Below are 15,091 nucleotides of genomic sequence, written 5' to 3'. Positions count from 1 at the left end.
GTGTTCCTTCATCTGAAAATCAGGCCCTCTGTGTGAATGGATTATACTCTCTCTCTCTTTGTGTTTATAATCAAGGAGCTTTTGAAGTAGCAGCATATAACTAACGCTTTTGTTCTGATTCAACTGGACGTTTTGAATATAGTCCGAGTGTGCCATATTTGTATTATAGTCTGTCATTTATTTAGGAAAGCGTGTGTGTTGCTTTGAATGTGCATGAATAGGTTCCTCTTGACATTCACTGTGCTGTTGTGTTCTGCCCGCTTCTTTTGGTACCTGATTGATGCCAAGCAATGCCCATGGATGTTTTACTGTCAAGCCAATGATTGCTGCTCCAGCATATTTTAACAATATCAAATGTCTTGAGATTTTATTTACCACAGTAATATTACAAATATGTTGATGAAAACATGTCATCTTGTGCAGGTGGTTGTATTCTTATATTACGGTGCAGGATAAGGATTTTGATAGCAACCATGTATACCATTGAGCTACATTTCTTTCAGTTGAATGAGATTCCCGCACCCCTTACATATGGATAAGGCTCCCCTCTGTGCCTACTCTTATCTGAGAGCTGGAATCTGTAGTCACACAGACACAGCACAATGCCAGACAGAAGAGGCTTTGTGTTAGCTCCTAGTGTTTCGCACTGCCATGTAAGGGCTAAGCAGTTAGCACGGTTCTGGACCGGACTCAAACTCTTAGTGTTAGAATGTAACTTGCAGTTTTGTAAAGGACCCAGGCTCCGTAGCCTAGTGCTGATCCAAACTCTGCCGAGCTTAAGGGATTATTCTCAGAGGAGACAGTGGATCTCGACACGCTTCAGCCATATCTGTCTTGCTCCTGTCACCACCCTGATCAAACTGGGCCCCTTGACTCATTCATCCATATGTTGGGCCTAATGTATGGGAAGCCTGGGGACCAGAAACACTAACAGTACATCGGTTTTACAATATACCGCCTCGATGATAGGAGGAATACAGCAGGCTTTCAGATGAGTGATCATTTCCTCAAGACAATTATTCTTGGAATGTGTTTGACTCAAATTTGGAAGTGTTGACAGGGTGCTGTTTCATTCAGAATAACGGTTGTTCTTATAGTGGCCATGACTTGTTGACAGAAATCAAGTAAGTAGGAAAAGTGATCATATTTTGTCCTTGGTGGACCGAATGGGGGAAAATGTTTACATAATATGTGTAATAATAGCTATTTAATAATTGGCTCCTATGAATGAGGGCAGACAGAGAAAGTAGTAGTAGACCATCCCATCCAAATCTACCATTGACCAAGTTCTCTATAATTGGAAAGGAAATATCAAATGACTATGTTTCAACACCCCAACATCTGTCCTTAATAGCCAGAGGGCCTGGTTTTAAACCAGGCCCATCAACATCTGTCGCTTCTGCTGCATTCCTTCACAAAACAACACCCAGGCCAAGGTAGTAGTTGTTGGCACTTCCTGCTCAGTGCAGCATGGCACATTATCTCTTGCTGTGGTTTCCAACAGTATCTGTAGCCACTAGCCACCGAAGCAGCCATGATGGAATCAAACTTTGCAGGCTCAATGTATCACTGTAATAGCATGTCCGAAAAGACGAGTTCTAGAACCCCACCAAATCTCACCAAACTGTCCCCCTGGAGAACAAAACAGAGTTTGCAGTAAATTATCCTCCCCACTATTTACTCCATGCCTGCCTCCGAGGGTGAAACCTTGAAAAATTCATAAGGCGAGAAACGCTTGGCTCTCCTCCCTAATTTTTATTGCTCTCTCTTTCACTCTCTCGCATTCTTTGGGAGGAAAATCTGTAATGCGTATATGGCCCTTTTTTTCCCCATATTTCTCTTTCTCTTTCAATTTTTCGATCTTTCTCGCTCATTCTGTAATAGGTAAAATAATCAGTTCCCCAGGCTTTCATTTGAGTTCTAGTCAGTTATATATCATGAACATTGAGCTAGAGCTCATCTTTAGAACTCATCTTTTACCCTAAAAGGTACATTCAAACATGTATCCTTTTCTAGTTTCACAGCTGTCGAAATGTGTCCTTTACTAGTTTCACTGATGTTTTCACTAGCTGCATTGCTAGAATGCAGAGGATATCATTCTCTCCCTCCTCTCACATGATTGTCAGTGTGTACGAAAGGAACAGAGGAGGAGATATGTGTACATTCAGCATGTGTGGCCATCAATCCAAAGCTTATTTCTCTCCTCTTTTGTATATTTTAGTTCCTCTTCCTCTCCGAAGTCTTACAATGGAGAGCCCAGACCACTCCAGAGCATGTGCTTTACACTCTGCTAAACTCAAGGGTAAGGCTGTTTGTAGAACGATCGCTCCCATATGGCTCACTGTTTGTTTTGTGTTGTAGCTGTGAGAAAGACCTTAGACAGAAGTGTTTTTATCAGTGCTTTCGTGCGGTATCCTCTGTCAAATATAATACAATTGGTTGATGGATGTTTATTGTTGTTGTTTTGTTTTCTGTGTCCAGAAATAAAATCCCTCAATTCGTTGGTAACTATTTCTGTTTTGTTTTTGTCCGCATAGGGAACGATAGCCAGTTCGCTGACATGCGTCCAGTTGCACAAGAGAGCAGAGAAGATAGCTGCCATGCTGGCTGAGCGAGGACACCTGCAGGACGGGGATCACGTTGCACTTGTCTACCCTCCTGGTGAGAGCTGGAAGGAGGCTGGAGGACCAGGGACATGGGCTGGGGCCAGGAGGGCTGGAGACCTGATGGATTCAGGGATGGGCTGGGGGTCGGGGGGGGTCATAGGGACTGGGGACTGGAAGGATTTGGTCAATGGTTTTTTTGAAGAAAGGTAGAATTCTAACGTGGAGCTCCATCAATATTTGGACCAGGACCAAAGAGCAATGCCAGAGAGCCTTAGGACCCTAATGAAAAGACTCAGTCAAGCAGGACAAATTCCTGACAAGGCTGATTGCCTGAAAGAGCTATTCAATTAAATCCTCACCAGCCGCTCAATATTTAAACTTCGCCGTTTTGTGTGCGTTTCTGTGCGTGTGTGTGCTGCACGCATGTGTGTGTGTGTGTGTGTGTGTGTGTGTGTGTGGGTGGGCCTACCTATGTATGAGGTGTGCATATTTGAAACCTTTATTCAAGCACATGACTAATGTATTCTCTCTCTTTCTCTCTCTTTCCGTCTCTCCTTCTCCCTCCCTCCTCCCTGGGTGTCCTTCACCAGGGATCGACCTGATCGCGGCGTTCTACGGGTGTCTGTACGCAGGCTGTGTGCCAATCACGGTGCGCCCTCCACACCCCCAGAACATTGCCACCACTCTGCCCACGGTGAAGATGATCGTGGAGGTACGAGTCCTGCTGATGGATCGCATCAGTGACTGCGTTTGAATGCACAAAATAATGCAGGTTTTTCCTTTAGTCCGAAAAAGAAAATATCCTTATATAGCTTTTAGATAGCTGCGGCAAGAAGCCATGTGTCACAAACTGCGGGAACATTTAAATGCTTATTCGGAATGTGCCGTACACCTCCAAAAAATTCTCCTAAAACCCAAATAATATTGGCAAATCCTCCATCTCTTAATTGAAAAATGCTACATTCAGATGAAGGCCTAACGCTATAGTGCCCTTAGACTGGTAGTTAGTCGGGATGAAGCTTGAAGAGGTACTGTATTTCTTGAGAGTTGCTTAAAGGACCGTAGGGATGGAGAGGTACATAGTTCAACGTGGAGCTCATGCCACCACCGTGGAGCATAGAAGGAGAAGCCAGGCCAGTCAGGAGTACATGCTTATTTAAGGATAGGAGGGCACAAGCTTTATATAGTGGAATAAACCTTTCTAAAACTGTGTGTGTCTTTACACAGGAGGTGTACTGTGTATCAGGATGCATGTGTGTGTGTTCTCACCCGCAGGTGAGCCGCTCAGCATGTGTGATGACCTCCCAGGTGATCTGCAAACTGCTGAGGTCCAAGGAGGCTTCAGCCGCGGTGGATGTACGCTCCTGGCCTCCTGTCCTCGACACAGGTACTACTACTACACACCACTAAACACACACAGGTACTACAGTACCACTACTACACACCACTAAACACACACAGGTACTACAGTACCACTACTACACACCACTAAACACACACAGGTACTACAGTACCACTACTACACACCACTAAACACACACAGGTACTACAGTACCACTACTACACACCACTAAACACACACAGGTACTACTACTACACACCACTAAACACACACAGGTACTACAGTACCACTACTACACACCACTAAACACACACAGGTACTGCAGTACCACTACTACACACCATTAAACACACACAGGTACTACAGTACCACTACTACACACCACTAAACACACACAGGTACTACAGTACCACTACTACACACCACTAAACACACACAGGTACTACTACTACACACCACTAAACACACACAGGTACTACAGTACCACTACTACACACCACTAAACACACACAGGTACTGCAGTACCACTACTACACACCATTAAACACACACAGGTACTACAGTACTACTACACACACCAGTAACACACACCTGGACTCAGGTACCCCTCTACACACACCATACCAACATACAAGATGAAGGGCCACAGCAGTAGTGTGTCCTTTATCGTATAGTAATTCAATCGTTAACCCCTCTCATCTATAGATGATTTGCCAAAGAAGAAGCCCCCTCTGTTGTACAAGCCCTCTAACCCAGACACCCTGGCCTACCTAGACTTCAGTGTGTCAACGACAGGGATGCTCGCTGGAGTAAAGGTACACACACACACACACACAACCCTGGTCTGATCTTCACGCTGCACATGACAACCGCATCGCCCCTCTTTGAACTGAGGGGTAGTCGACTCCCAGGTGACATTTGAGAAACCGTGAAGCCCCTATTGATCTGGCTCTCTGTCTGTGGCAGCTCCACACAGAATGGGCCGGTCTCTCCAGTGTACAGTGCCCTCTGTGAGAGCTTATTTCTCTCTGTGGCGCCAGGGCCCCCAGCCCCATACAAGGACAGCCACTGTTCACACTTAATCTTTCCATGTAAAAGCCATTGTCTGCCAAGCTAGACTCTGGAAGCAAATCCAGTGGAGGAGGAAAAGAAGCAGCTTGTTGCAAAGATTAATCTTTCGTCAGTCGATGAAAGGAGCATTTTACTATCCACGTCCCTCTGAGTAGGAAAAGGCTTCCTTGATTTGCCAGTTTTGTTAGCAAGCTGTAATCTTTTAGCGAGAGGAGCTCGACTGTTATTCATAAATCCCTTAATGCTCTGATATCCACACGCGCACACGCAGCACGAACGGTTACTGCACTGTGATTTCTCTGTCTGCTTCACCTGTGGGTCTCTAACCTGTATGCTGTCTCTGGACTTCCTGTTGTAGATGTCCCACACTGCTACTAGTGCCTTCTGCCGTTCTATCAAGCTGCAGTGTGAGCTGTACCCCTCCCGCGAGGTGGCCATCTGCCTGGACCCCTACTGTGGTCTAGGCTTCGTCCTCTGGTGCCTTTGCAGGTATGACAGACCATTGCGGCTGTTAACATACTGCACTGTACACACACACACTTTAGCAGACGTTTATGACAGTTTACGTACAATTAACCTTATAGCCTGAGGTTCAACAGAGATCACATGCATATAAACTGGAGAAAGAGAAAGAGAGTTTAAGACGAAAGGAGAGGAAGGAATGAGAGATGGAAGTCAGAGAGGAGGAGAGCGAAGCAGAGAGGGTTGACTGTTCTACGGATTCAACATCATCTGCTCTGCTTTACTCGTTATACAGCTCCCCAGTTCCGTTCTCTTCTTAGGCTTTCTGTCTTTCTTTCTTCTCTTGTGTTGCTTCTTCCCCTCACCGATCTGTGTTCCTTAAAATCTCTCCCTCTTCCCTCCCTCCCACCCTCCCTCCCTCCCTCCCTCCCTCTCTTCTGTCAGCCTGCCTCTCTCTCTCTTTGTGCCTCCCTTCCTCCCTCCTCCTGTCTAATTGTCTCCCTAGTGGGGTGGGCTCATGCATGGGCAGCGCTCCGCTCCTCACATCTCCCTATGGTAATATCACAGCGGGTAGCTGTCCTTGAGCCAGTCCCCTAGCAGCAGAACAAAGATGTTTTGCGAGCGCGCGTCTCTCAGATTTGGAGGTAGCGACTGATCCCAATGCAAAACTACCCCTAGCCTCCTTCCCACTGCTTACCATGCACTTCAGAGCATGATTAGACAGTAAAGAAACGGCGTTCGGCTCTGTGAAGAACAGAGCTCCTGAACCCATCAAAAGAAATTAGTCCACATCATAGGCACAGTCACAAGTCCATTTTGTTTTTCTTGCTGGCAGCGTTTGTGAGGTTTGCCTCTTTCAAAAGCATTCCATGTAGTCTTACAGTGGGTATTTTTATATGTGGTTATATTTTGTGCTAACGTATTTCTCTTGTGATGGAATATGTGCAGCAGATAGTTTGAACTCATTAACTATGATCATCTCTCCTATCTAGTGTGTACTCAGTTTCTCCACCTGTCCTATCTAGTGTGTACTCAGTTTCTCCACCTCTCCTCCCTAGTGTGTACTCAGTTTCTCCACCTCTCCTCCCTAGTGTGTACTCAGTTTCTCCACCTCTCCTCCCTAGTGTGTACTCAGTTTCTCCACCTCTCCTCCCTAGTGTGTACTCAGTTTCTCCACCTCTCCTCCCTAGTGTGTACTCAGTTTCTCCACCTCTCCTCCCTAGTGTGTACTCAGTTTCTCCACCTCTCCTCCCTAGTGTGTACTCAGTTTCTCCACCTCTCCTCCCTAGTGTGTACTCAGTGTCTCCACCTCTCCTCCCTAGTGTGTACTCAGTGTCTCCACCTCTCCTCCCTAGTGTGTACTCAGTTTCTCCACCTCTCCTCCCTAGTGTGTACTCTGGCCACCAGTCCATCCTGATCCCTCCATCAGAGCTGGAGGTGAACCCTGCTTTGTGGCTGCTGGCGGTCAGCCAGTACAAGGTCAGGGACACCTTCTGCTCCTACTCTGTCATGGAGCTCTGCACCAAGGGCCTGGGCCTCCAGACCGAGTCCCTCAAGGTAACTTAGCCCACCGGACACACCACAGAAGCACATGACCAACCAGGAACATCTGCTAAAGCACTGCAAACACACTTTCTACCTGTCTATCACAGTATACACTTACTGTATCAAAACAAAAAGTCCCAATACATAGCATTTTTATATAACCCTTTATATAACCCTTACTGTATATTATACTATATAGTAAAGGATATTAGCAGCATTTGTATAAAGACAGTATTTAGAGATAGTGATCTCAATCCAGCCTCTGAATACTCCAAGGCGTCTTTGATAATAACTTGGATCCTGTGGATGTGGTGCTCCTTCCTGGTGTAGTCGCGAGGCCTGGACCTGTCGCGGGTGAGGACGTGCGTGGTGGTGGCAGAGGAGCGACCCAGGATAGCGCTCACCCAGTCCTTCTCCAAGCTCTTCAAAGACCTGGGCCTGCACCCCAGAGCTGTCAGCACGTCCTTCGGCTGCCGAGTCAACCTGGCCATCTGCCTGCAGGTCGGTACACCCTCCTTCTCTTCCTCCTCTTCCTCCTCTTCCTCCCCTCCTCCTCTGTCCTTTTATTAGGATATCCGTTAGCAGCAGCTAGGCCTCCTGGGGCCCAACTGGCCAAGACGTATAAACAAACTGTTCTAGAACTGTCCTTTTCTCTCTCTCTCTGTTCATTTTTCTGAAATGTGGTATCTCCACCAGTGGAATTCCTGCCTTGCTTGTGCGCAACATGAGATGTTTTTTTGGTCTAATATCAAACTGAGGTGGTTTTTGAGAAATGTTTTGTAGCGTCATTTGTAGCACAGCTGTTCTTTTTAAGATAAGAGTAAATGTTGGAATAAATTACATGTTTCTTATTGTCTTAACATACAACATACTGTACAAAGTAGTCATTTTTGGTGAATGAGTTGGTGGATAATCTGTGCGTGCCAAACAGTAGGGATTTTCTGTGACTGTTTTTGTGCTGAGAGACCTTCTCAACCCAAAAAAGGTCAGGGTTACACACCCTGAATGGGATATCTTGTCAAGTTGGATGTTTTGGATTAGGGTTCAGTCCTGCAGTTTGTGTTCATGCTAATCCTGGCTAGAATGGGAGATAATCTTTACTTTCCAAATCCTCTTGGCATACATAGGGGAAACAATATGAGAACACGGAAAGAATAGACTATATCTAGTAACTTAACATAACACACACACAAACACACACATAATATATTTCCATACAAAGCCCAGTTTATCACTCTTTAGAGTTTATCTCTCATTAGGCATTGCAAAATGCTGTGTCATGCTTTTATTTTGGGCTGCTCATTCATTTGCTTGAAACTATGATTTGCAGTTTTACTTTAATCCGTTGATTACATTTGTTTGTAGTAATTAATTAATTATGTTTGTATTCTTAAAACTCTCCTAAAACCTGATTCAGGTGTTTAATAATAATGCCAATTGAATGCATCTAAAATACATTGTTTTTTAGAATAAACGTGTTGAAAATGCTTGCTTTAACTCTTTAACATGGATAGATTTATTTCCTTAAAACTTTCTTTTAGATCCTGTACTCATAATCTTGCGTATCTATAACCATTTAATATTCTTTAAGATGACAAATTGTTTTCTAAAGTCTAATTGCTCATTGACTAATGTAATTTGCGATATTTGTGATATTTGGCTAAAGATGATAATTTATAACCCATATTGGTTACAAAACTGCTTTTCAGCTTTTGGTTTGCTATTTCTAGATTTGACATTTTTGACCCTCCCCCCTCCTACTTCTCTGGTTTTTGCATAACCTCACCTACATATCTCATACTTGGTTTTGTCTCCGCCCCATTTCTTCTCCCGATCTCTCCTTTCCTCCTCCTTCTCCTCATCCTCCTCCTCTTCTGCTGCCGCTATAGCCTCACAGGCTGGGGAAGCTTGCTGACCAGGTAAAGGACTTTCACCTTCCCTCATCCCTCCTCATCTGGCCTCAGCATAGGGCAGGGTGTTAGAGCAGGTTAGAGGTAGGTTAGGCTGGGGACGATAGCAAAGGGTATGCCATCTCTACTTCAAGATTTGAAAACTAAAAACATAAGCACAGCCTTTTTTTCACAAAAAACAAACACCTACTTTCAGTTTTGTTTGTAGTCTCAGAATAGTGAGAGATACACTGGATTGAGTCACTTGATGGTTGTATGGGGATGATGCGCAATCAGATGATATACGAATGTATATTAAAATATACAGTACAGTACATAAGGTTCTGTAGTATAGTGATAGCCTGAGATTATTCTTTTATCGCACTATAGGAAATAGTATAGGAAATAGTATATATATTTCAACTGTGTAGACTAAGTCTAACATAGTTTGACCTGTGTTTTGTCTGGTGCCTTGTGTTCCAGTGTCTGGTAGTGGAGCCAGTCTGGCATTAGTAGCTCTGTCTCTCTCCAGAGGAGGGGAGAGGGAGGGCTGTTTCAATCTAGCATGTGTAGCTCTATGTCACTCCCTCGAGGATTGGCGGCTGATTCAATCTAGCATGTGTAGCTCTATGTCTGTCTGAGGTGGTGGGCCCTGTTACTACCCCTGTTCCTCTTTGAATTCATGCTCAGTCACGGCTGCACTGTAACCTGTCTGAGGAAGAGGGGGTTGAACGGAGGGAGGGGGGGAGGCTGGCCTTGGTTTGGGAGGCTGCTCTGTGCTCTCTCTTTCTGTCTCTTTTTCTTCTGTTTGTTTTACTAAATATAATGATATATCATAAAAAGAGAAGACATGCACACACCTTCACAAACACACACAGGTCAAGTTGGTGCCCGTGTTCTTCATCTACTGGGTTGACGTCTGCCTTTGTCCAATGCACTGCTAAAGATAAAGGCCACATCATCTGCCATTGGTGCACCGAGGGGGGCGGGGGGGGGGGGGGGGGGGGGGGGGGGGGCGGGGAGGATGCAGTACAGCAGTTCTGATGTGTATTCTGTCACTTGTTTATAGTCCCTTCATTCACCTTGTTCACGTTTTCCTCCATCTTCTCATCTAGTCCTTCTGTTCCACTTACCCACCTTTTCTCATATACCCCCCCCCCCCCCTCCCCCCTCCCCTCCCCAAAAATGTTTTTGTGTGGCTTATAGTTTTGCATGTCAATCTGTTATCTGGTGTTGTTTTTGGGGTGCAGATCTCCATTGGCTTTTGGTTGGGATCTGAGTTGGACCCCCCTCGATTGTTCTTCTAATACTCCCAGCTTCCTCCTCGTTCCTCCCAGCACCCCGCAACCTCCATGTTGCTGCCGAGCCTCTCACTCATGTCAGTGCCGGCTCTCCAAGCTTCCATTCGCACCCGGTGTGAACTGAAAGCTTCTCTGTGAGCACTAACATGCTAGCAGTAGCTTGTAGCGTCTATGATGCTAGCGGCAGGACACATGCTGCCACTGTGACCTGAGCCCTTGTCTGTGTTCCCTCTGCAGGGTACCTCAGGACCTGACCCCACTACCGTGTTTGTTGACATGAGAGCACTACGGCACGACAGGTATGTACGCTGACACCCTGCAAACCACTCATGTGCATCCATTAGCCATGTGATATGTCATTGCCATTCTTCTCGTTATCATGCAGTATATCATTGTTTTTTGATGATATATCATTGTATATCATTTAATGCAAATGATATATCATGGTATTTGATTGTGTGAGTATATCAGTATAGAAGACAGGGCAACACTTTAAGGTTACATGAACCTTAATCACTAACACTTACCAATACCATTTAAATACATGAATTCCTATGTACCCATATGTTACCATGGGTATTGCTACGTAGTTATATGGTACTCAATGTAACCATGATGTAAAGTGTTGCTGAAGATAGTAATAGTTATCCTGCCAGTATTTATACCTAGATCCTAACAAGCTTACTTCCAACTAAGACATTTAGCAAATATGCATCTGGACTTGCCCCAGATCTGGTTTTACATCTTTAGTAGCCTTTGTCATCAGAAGCAAAAGGAAGAAACAATCATCTTGCCAAAATTGCTCTCAAACCAAAGAGCATCTTCATCCATAACAGCTTGACTTAAAGGGGTGCATTATCTCGCCATCCCTCGTACTCACAAACATTTCCTGGGGAATTTGCCTAAAAGCTACAAAAGTTGGAGTCAGACACATTCCTCACAAAACCAAAATAGTTCAGATGGAAAAAGCTCTAGTGTGCAGCCTCAAGGCTGTGTCTGGGTTTCAGAATAGATCCAGCAGGTCGTAGAGGTGGCCTAACCCATGCTGTCAGTAGCCGGCCGCAGGGACAGAGTGTCTCTCTCCCTAACAACAGGCCTGTAGTAAAGGATTCTTCAGATTCTTTAGATTCTTTGTCCAGACAGACTGCAGGCCAGTAACAATGAGAAGATGGGTCAACCCTGGCCAACTGGAGGTTACCAGCTGGCTGGGAGCTGGGTTTAAACATAAACTTGCATTGCAAGTGAAAGTTGATGAGGGGCACATCAAGTATTTAAATGATTTGAAATGTAGGTCTTCAACGCATTTCTAATCCTACATTCAAGTATATAATCTCATGAGAAATGCACATCATATGCCTATGCTAAGGGCAACACTGGATTTAAGTATAGCAGCTGGTGTATTCAGAGTGTGATTACATACTGTACATTCCTGACCAAACCATTTTCGTGGTCTCCTAGTATATAACAATGAAGGGTAATGGCTGTAGAAGACAATATGCTGACTTTCAAGACAGAGAGTAATAATTTAGCGCTGCAGTCATTTATATCCCTGTCTCTTTTTGACAGGGTTCGACTGGTAGAGAGAGGGTCACCACACAGTTTACCTCTCATGGAATCTGGGAAGGTGAGTTTACTCTTTAGCTGTGACTACTGGTAAATATAGGAGCAAAACAAAGTTGGTCTCAATGAGGTATCCTTACTGTGATGCCCTCTGTGGCATGCTTGCGTGTAAAAAGGGCTATACGAATACATTTGATTTGACTTACTTTCACTGACTCACACCAACTAGGTGCTATTGTTAACTGCTTTTAAACATACACCTCTATTTTATCAAATCATGTTACTGAACAACTGAGGGGTGAAACTGTAAAATCAACCGGTAGTATTTTGAATTGTGGGTTTTCCATGGTAGCCAATGCCCCGCTCCCCAACTGTGATAGTATCAGCGAGTGCTAATTGTACTCCAGATTTTCCAGTTGGTTCAGAGATCCAAATCTGCCAGTGACACAATAACAGGGGTCTGTTATGGTTCACAACATGATATCATTATACCCTGGTTAGAGACAGAGAAATGGAGAGACGGAGAGGGTCACTTCAGCTCAAGCATGGGTTGTAAATCAGTTACAGAAATGGCCTCTCATGGAGAGAGAGAGAGGGGAATGGAGATGATGATGATGGGAGGGAAGATAATTGCCTGCTTCTTAATGTTTCAGATTCTACCTGGGGTTCGAATTATCATTGCCAACCCGGAGACCAAGGGACCACTGGGGGACTCGCATCTAGGGGAGGTCTGTCTGCCCTCTCAGAACTAATCACTCTACATTAACTAGCTGTGTAATTGAACCATTAAAGGCATGTTTACAAAAAATAACCTTATTACAGTGAACATGATACATGTTTAAAAAAAAAGGTCTAAAGTACAGGTTAAGGTTAGGTAAGTACTTCTGTGATTGCACTTCAGAGTCCTTTGAATTCACGTGAATTCCGTCTCTCGTAACACGTTTTCCCTTTGCTAATCGCTTCGCAAATGAACGCAGTCAGCTAAGTGGACCTGCTCTCTGTCTGCTCTGCCACAGATCTGGGTGCACAGTGGCCACAACGCCAGCGGCTACTTCACCGTGTACGGCGACGAGGCCCTGCAGTCGGACCACTTCAACTCCCGCCTGAGCTTCGGAGACACACATTCCCTCTGGGCCCGCACCGGCTACCTGGGCTTCCTCAGAAGGACCGAGCTGACCGACGCCAGCGGAGGTGAGAGAGCAGCGGGGCTGTGATGATGCGTACTCACTCTATACCACGCAACAGCAAACAATGAGAGGGGAACCGCCCCACGGGTTTGATGCTCCCGTGACGTTGATGTGCACATGCCCACAGAGAGGCACGACGCCCTGTATGTGGTGGGGGCGCTGGACGAGGCCATGGAGCTGAGAGGGATGAGGTACCACCCCATCGACATCGAGACCTCCGTCATTAGGACGCACAAGAGCATCACAGAATGGTGAGGCTCCCTTTTCTATGTTACGATTGAACGTGTTGAACAGGTTCAGGCTATGTTCACCCACTGACAAAGTACATATGATTCATATAGGAAAATATCCTAATGCAGGTTCCTTATTATAAAAAATGTAACAGCAAATGGCATTCTTGTACTCTTAAGCCATACCTTAAAGCGCAATTCATCACCGCAAGTGTTAGAGAATTGTGCAAACAATGTTGTTTCAGCGCTGTGTTCACATGGACCAACCTGCTGGTTGTGGTGGTGGAGCTGGACGGTTCGGAGCAGGAGGCCCTGGACCTGGTGCCCCTGATCACCAATGTGGTCCTGGAGGAGCATTACCTCATTGTTGGGGTGGTGGTGGTGGTCGACATTGGCGTTATCCCCATCAACTCCCGTGGAGAGAAACAGAGGATGCACCTACGGGACGGCTTCTTGGCCGACCAGCTGGACCCTATATACGTGGCCTATAACATGTAGCCCGGCCTTAGACAATGGCTTGAAGTACTTGGCTTGGTGTACATACATACTGCAATGCAAAGGAACCTTGGTCTGTTAAAGATTCAGATATAAGATGAAGGACTGCTGGTCTGAAGTGGTCTGTGTTAAAGTCTAATTTGAATGACAAAACCACCAAGAACTGGCAAGACTGTGTAGTGTTGTATGAGATTCAGATGGAATTTTATAAATGGGGTTGTGGAGAATCCAAGTCCAGTGCGAATTCTTGTTAATTGCTTCAAAGTAAGTGTGGCTACATATATATTTTCATGTTACGTTTTGCGAAAGTCTAACATTTTTTTATATGCCCTCCAGGAGGTTGGGGTATTTTGAAAAGAATATTTACAAACTGTGGCAAATGGTATTTTAAGTTGACCTTTTTTATGATACAAATCGTGGCTGAGTACTGGCCTGTTTTTTATATAACATTTGTCCATAAATTAGGATGAGGTACAATATGTTGCTTTCTGTTTGCTTTTTAATTTGTACAATTGTTACGTTTCAATTCTGTGCTAACATTTCCTTTTTGATCATGTTTGTCCCATCTCCAAGGGAGTTAGTTCGCCATCAACCTTTAATTCTGTTACGTTAATATCATAATACTGAAAGAAAACAGTACATGATTTCACAACATGTAAGTATGTACAAAAACTGATTTAATTTATTTTGTTCTCTATAGAAGTAAAAGAGTGAAGACATTTAAGAATGTTTTACTCTTGAATATTTGCTAATATAAAAAACTAAGCATTGTATTATCTTGAGTGAGTAGTATCACATCAAGTATATTAAATATACTATATAAATATAGATCTATATTAAAGAAGACATTCACCAATGAAAACTTTTGAAATGCAGTACTTTTCACTTGCATGGTGTTTGGTGTTGTAGACAAAAGTTATTGCGCTGTTTGAATGAGATGAAGGACATAAACAGTCCTATGTGCACAAAGTTCATCCATCATCTTAAAAGGATAAAAAGCAAATGTGTGTATGTTCGTACACCTCTGGTGTGAATGATGAATACTGTATGCAAATGTCCTAGGGTGTGTATCACTAGTTTTTGGAAATAGCAGGTTGGAAATGGTCACCAGAATTGTAAATATAAAGTTGTCCTCAATATTTTTACATTGAAAAAGTAATCAGGGCTCATATACTGATGTCACAGGAAAAACGACTGAAAAAAGGAACAAAAAAATAAACCACCTTTAAAGAGACCCTTTAAAAGAATAAACTAACTGTCACAAGGCTTGGTGAGACCTTAAATCTGTGGGAATCAAGAGGAGGTTTTATTTCATCGTCAAGAATGTTGCAAATTCAACATGTTAGCATTATTAAAAGCACTTTCTACAGTTTTTTTTTATTGGCAAATTATCCTTATTTTAA

General features: G+C 44.3%; 1 protein-coding gene across 19 annotated transcripts in view; it reads left to right on the top strand.

Annotated features, from left to right (window-relative positions):
• The window catches only part of dip2ca (disco-interacting protein 2 homolog Ca), a 109,349-nt gene extending 94,477 nt beyond the window's left edge, over positions 1-14,872 (top strand). For 13 of the 19 annotated variants that reach the window (XM_047026712.1, XM_047026710.1, XM_047026723.1 and 10 more), the window contains 15 exons: positions 2,222-2,302; positions 2,538-2,661; positions 3,197-3,318; positions 3,882-3,993; positions 4,654-4,763; positions 5,378-5,508; positions 6,870-7,038; positions 7,357-7,527; positions 8,916-8,945; positions 10,454-10,515; positions 11,783-11,840; positions 12,430-12,504; positions 12,793-12,967; positions 13,091-13,214; positions 13,439-14,872. In XM_047026712.1, the coding sequence (XP_046882668.1) occupies positions 2,222-2,302; positions 2,538-2,661; positions 3,197-3,318; positions 3,882-3,993; positions 4,654-4,763; positions 5,378-5,508; positions 6,870-7,038; positions 7,357-7,527; positions 8,916-8,945; positions 10,454-10,515; positions 11,783-11,840; positions 12,430-12,504; positions 12,793-12,967; positions 13,091-13,214; positions 13,439-13,691 (1,797 nt within the window). In that variant the 3' untranslated portion in view covers positions 13,692-14,872. The remainder of the gene's footprint in view (positions 1-2,221; positions 2,303-2,537; positions 2,662-3,196; positions 3,319-3,881; positions 3,994-4,653; positions 4,764-5,377; positions 5,509-6,869; positions 7,039-7,356; positions 7,528-8,915; positions 8,946-10,453; positions 10,516-11,782; positions 11,841-12,429; positions 12,505-12,792; positions 12,968-13,090; positions 13,215-13,438) is intronic. The other 6 variants (XM_047026727.1, XM_047026721.1, XM_047026720.1 and 3 more) reach the window with 2 other exon arrangements.
• The last annotated feature ends 219 nt before the right edge of the window (positions 14,873-15,091 follow it).

The sequence above is a fragment of the Hypomesus transpacificus genome, chromosome 10 (genome assembly GCF_021917145.1).
Source record: "Hypomesus transpacificus isolate Combined female chromosome 10, fHypTra1, whole genome shotgun sequence".
Lineage (NCBI taxonomy): Eukaryota > Metazoa > Chordata > Actinopteri > Osmeriformes > Osmeridae > Hypomesus > Hypomesus transpacificus.
The sequence above is the reverse complement of the archived record's forward strand: the minus strand, read 5'-3'. Positions and strand labels throughout refer to the sequence as shown.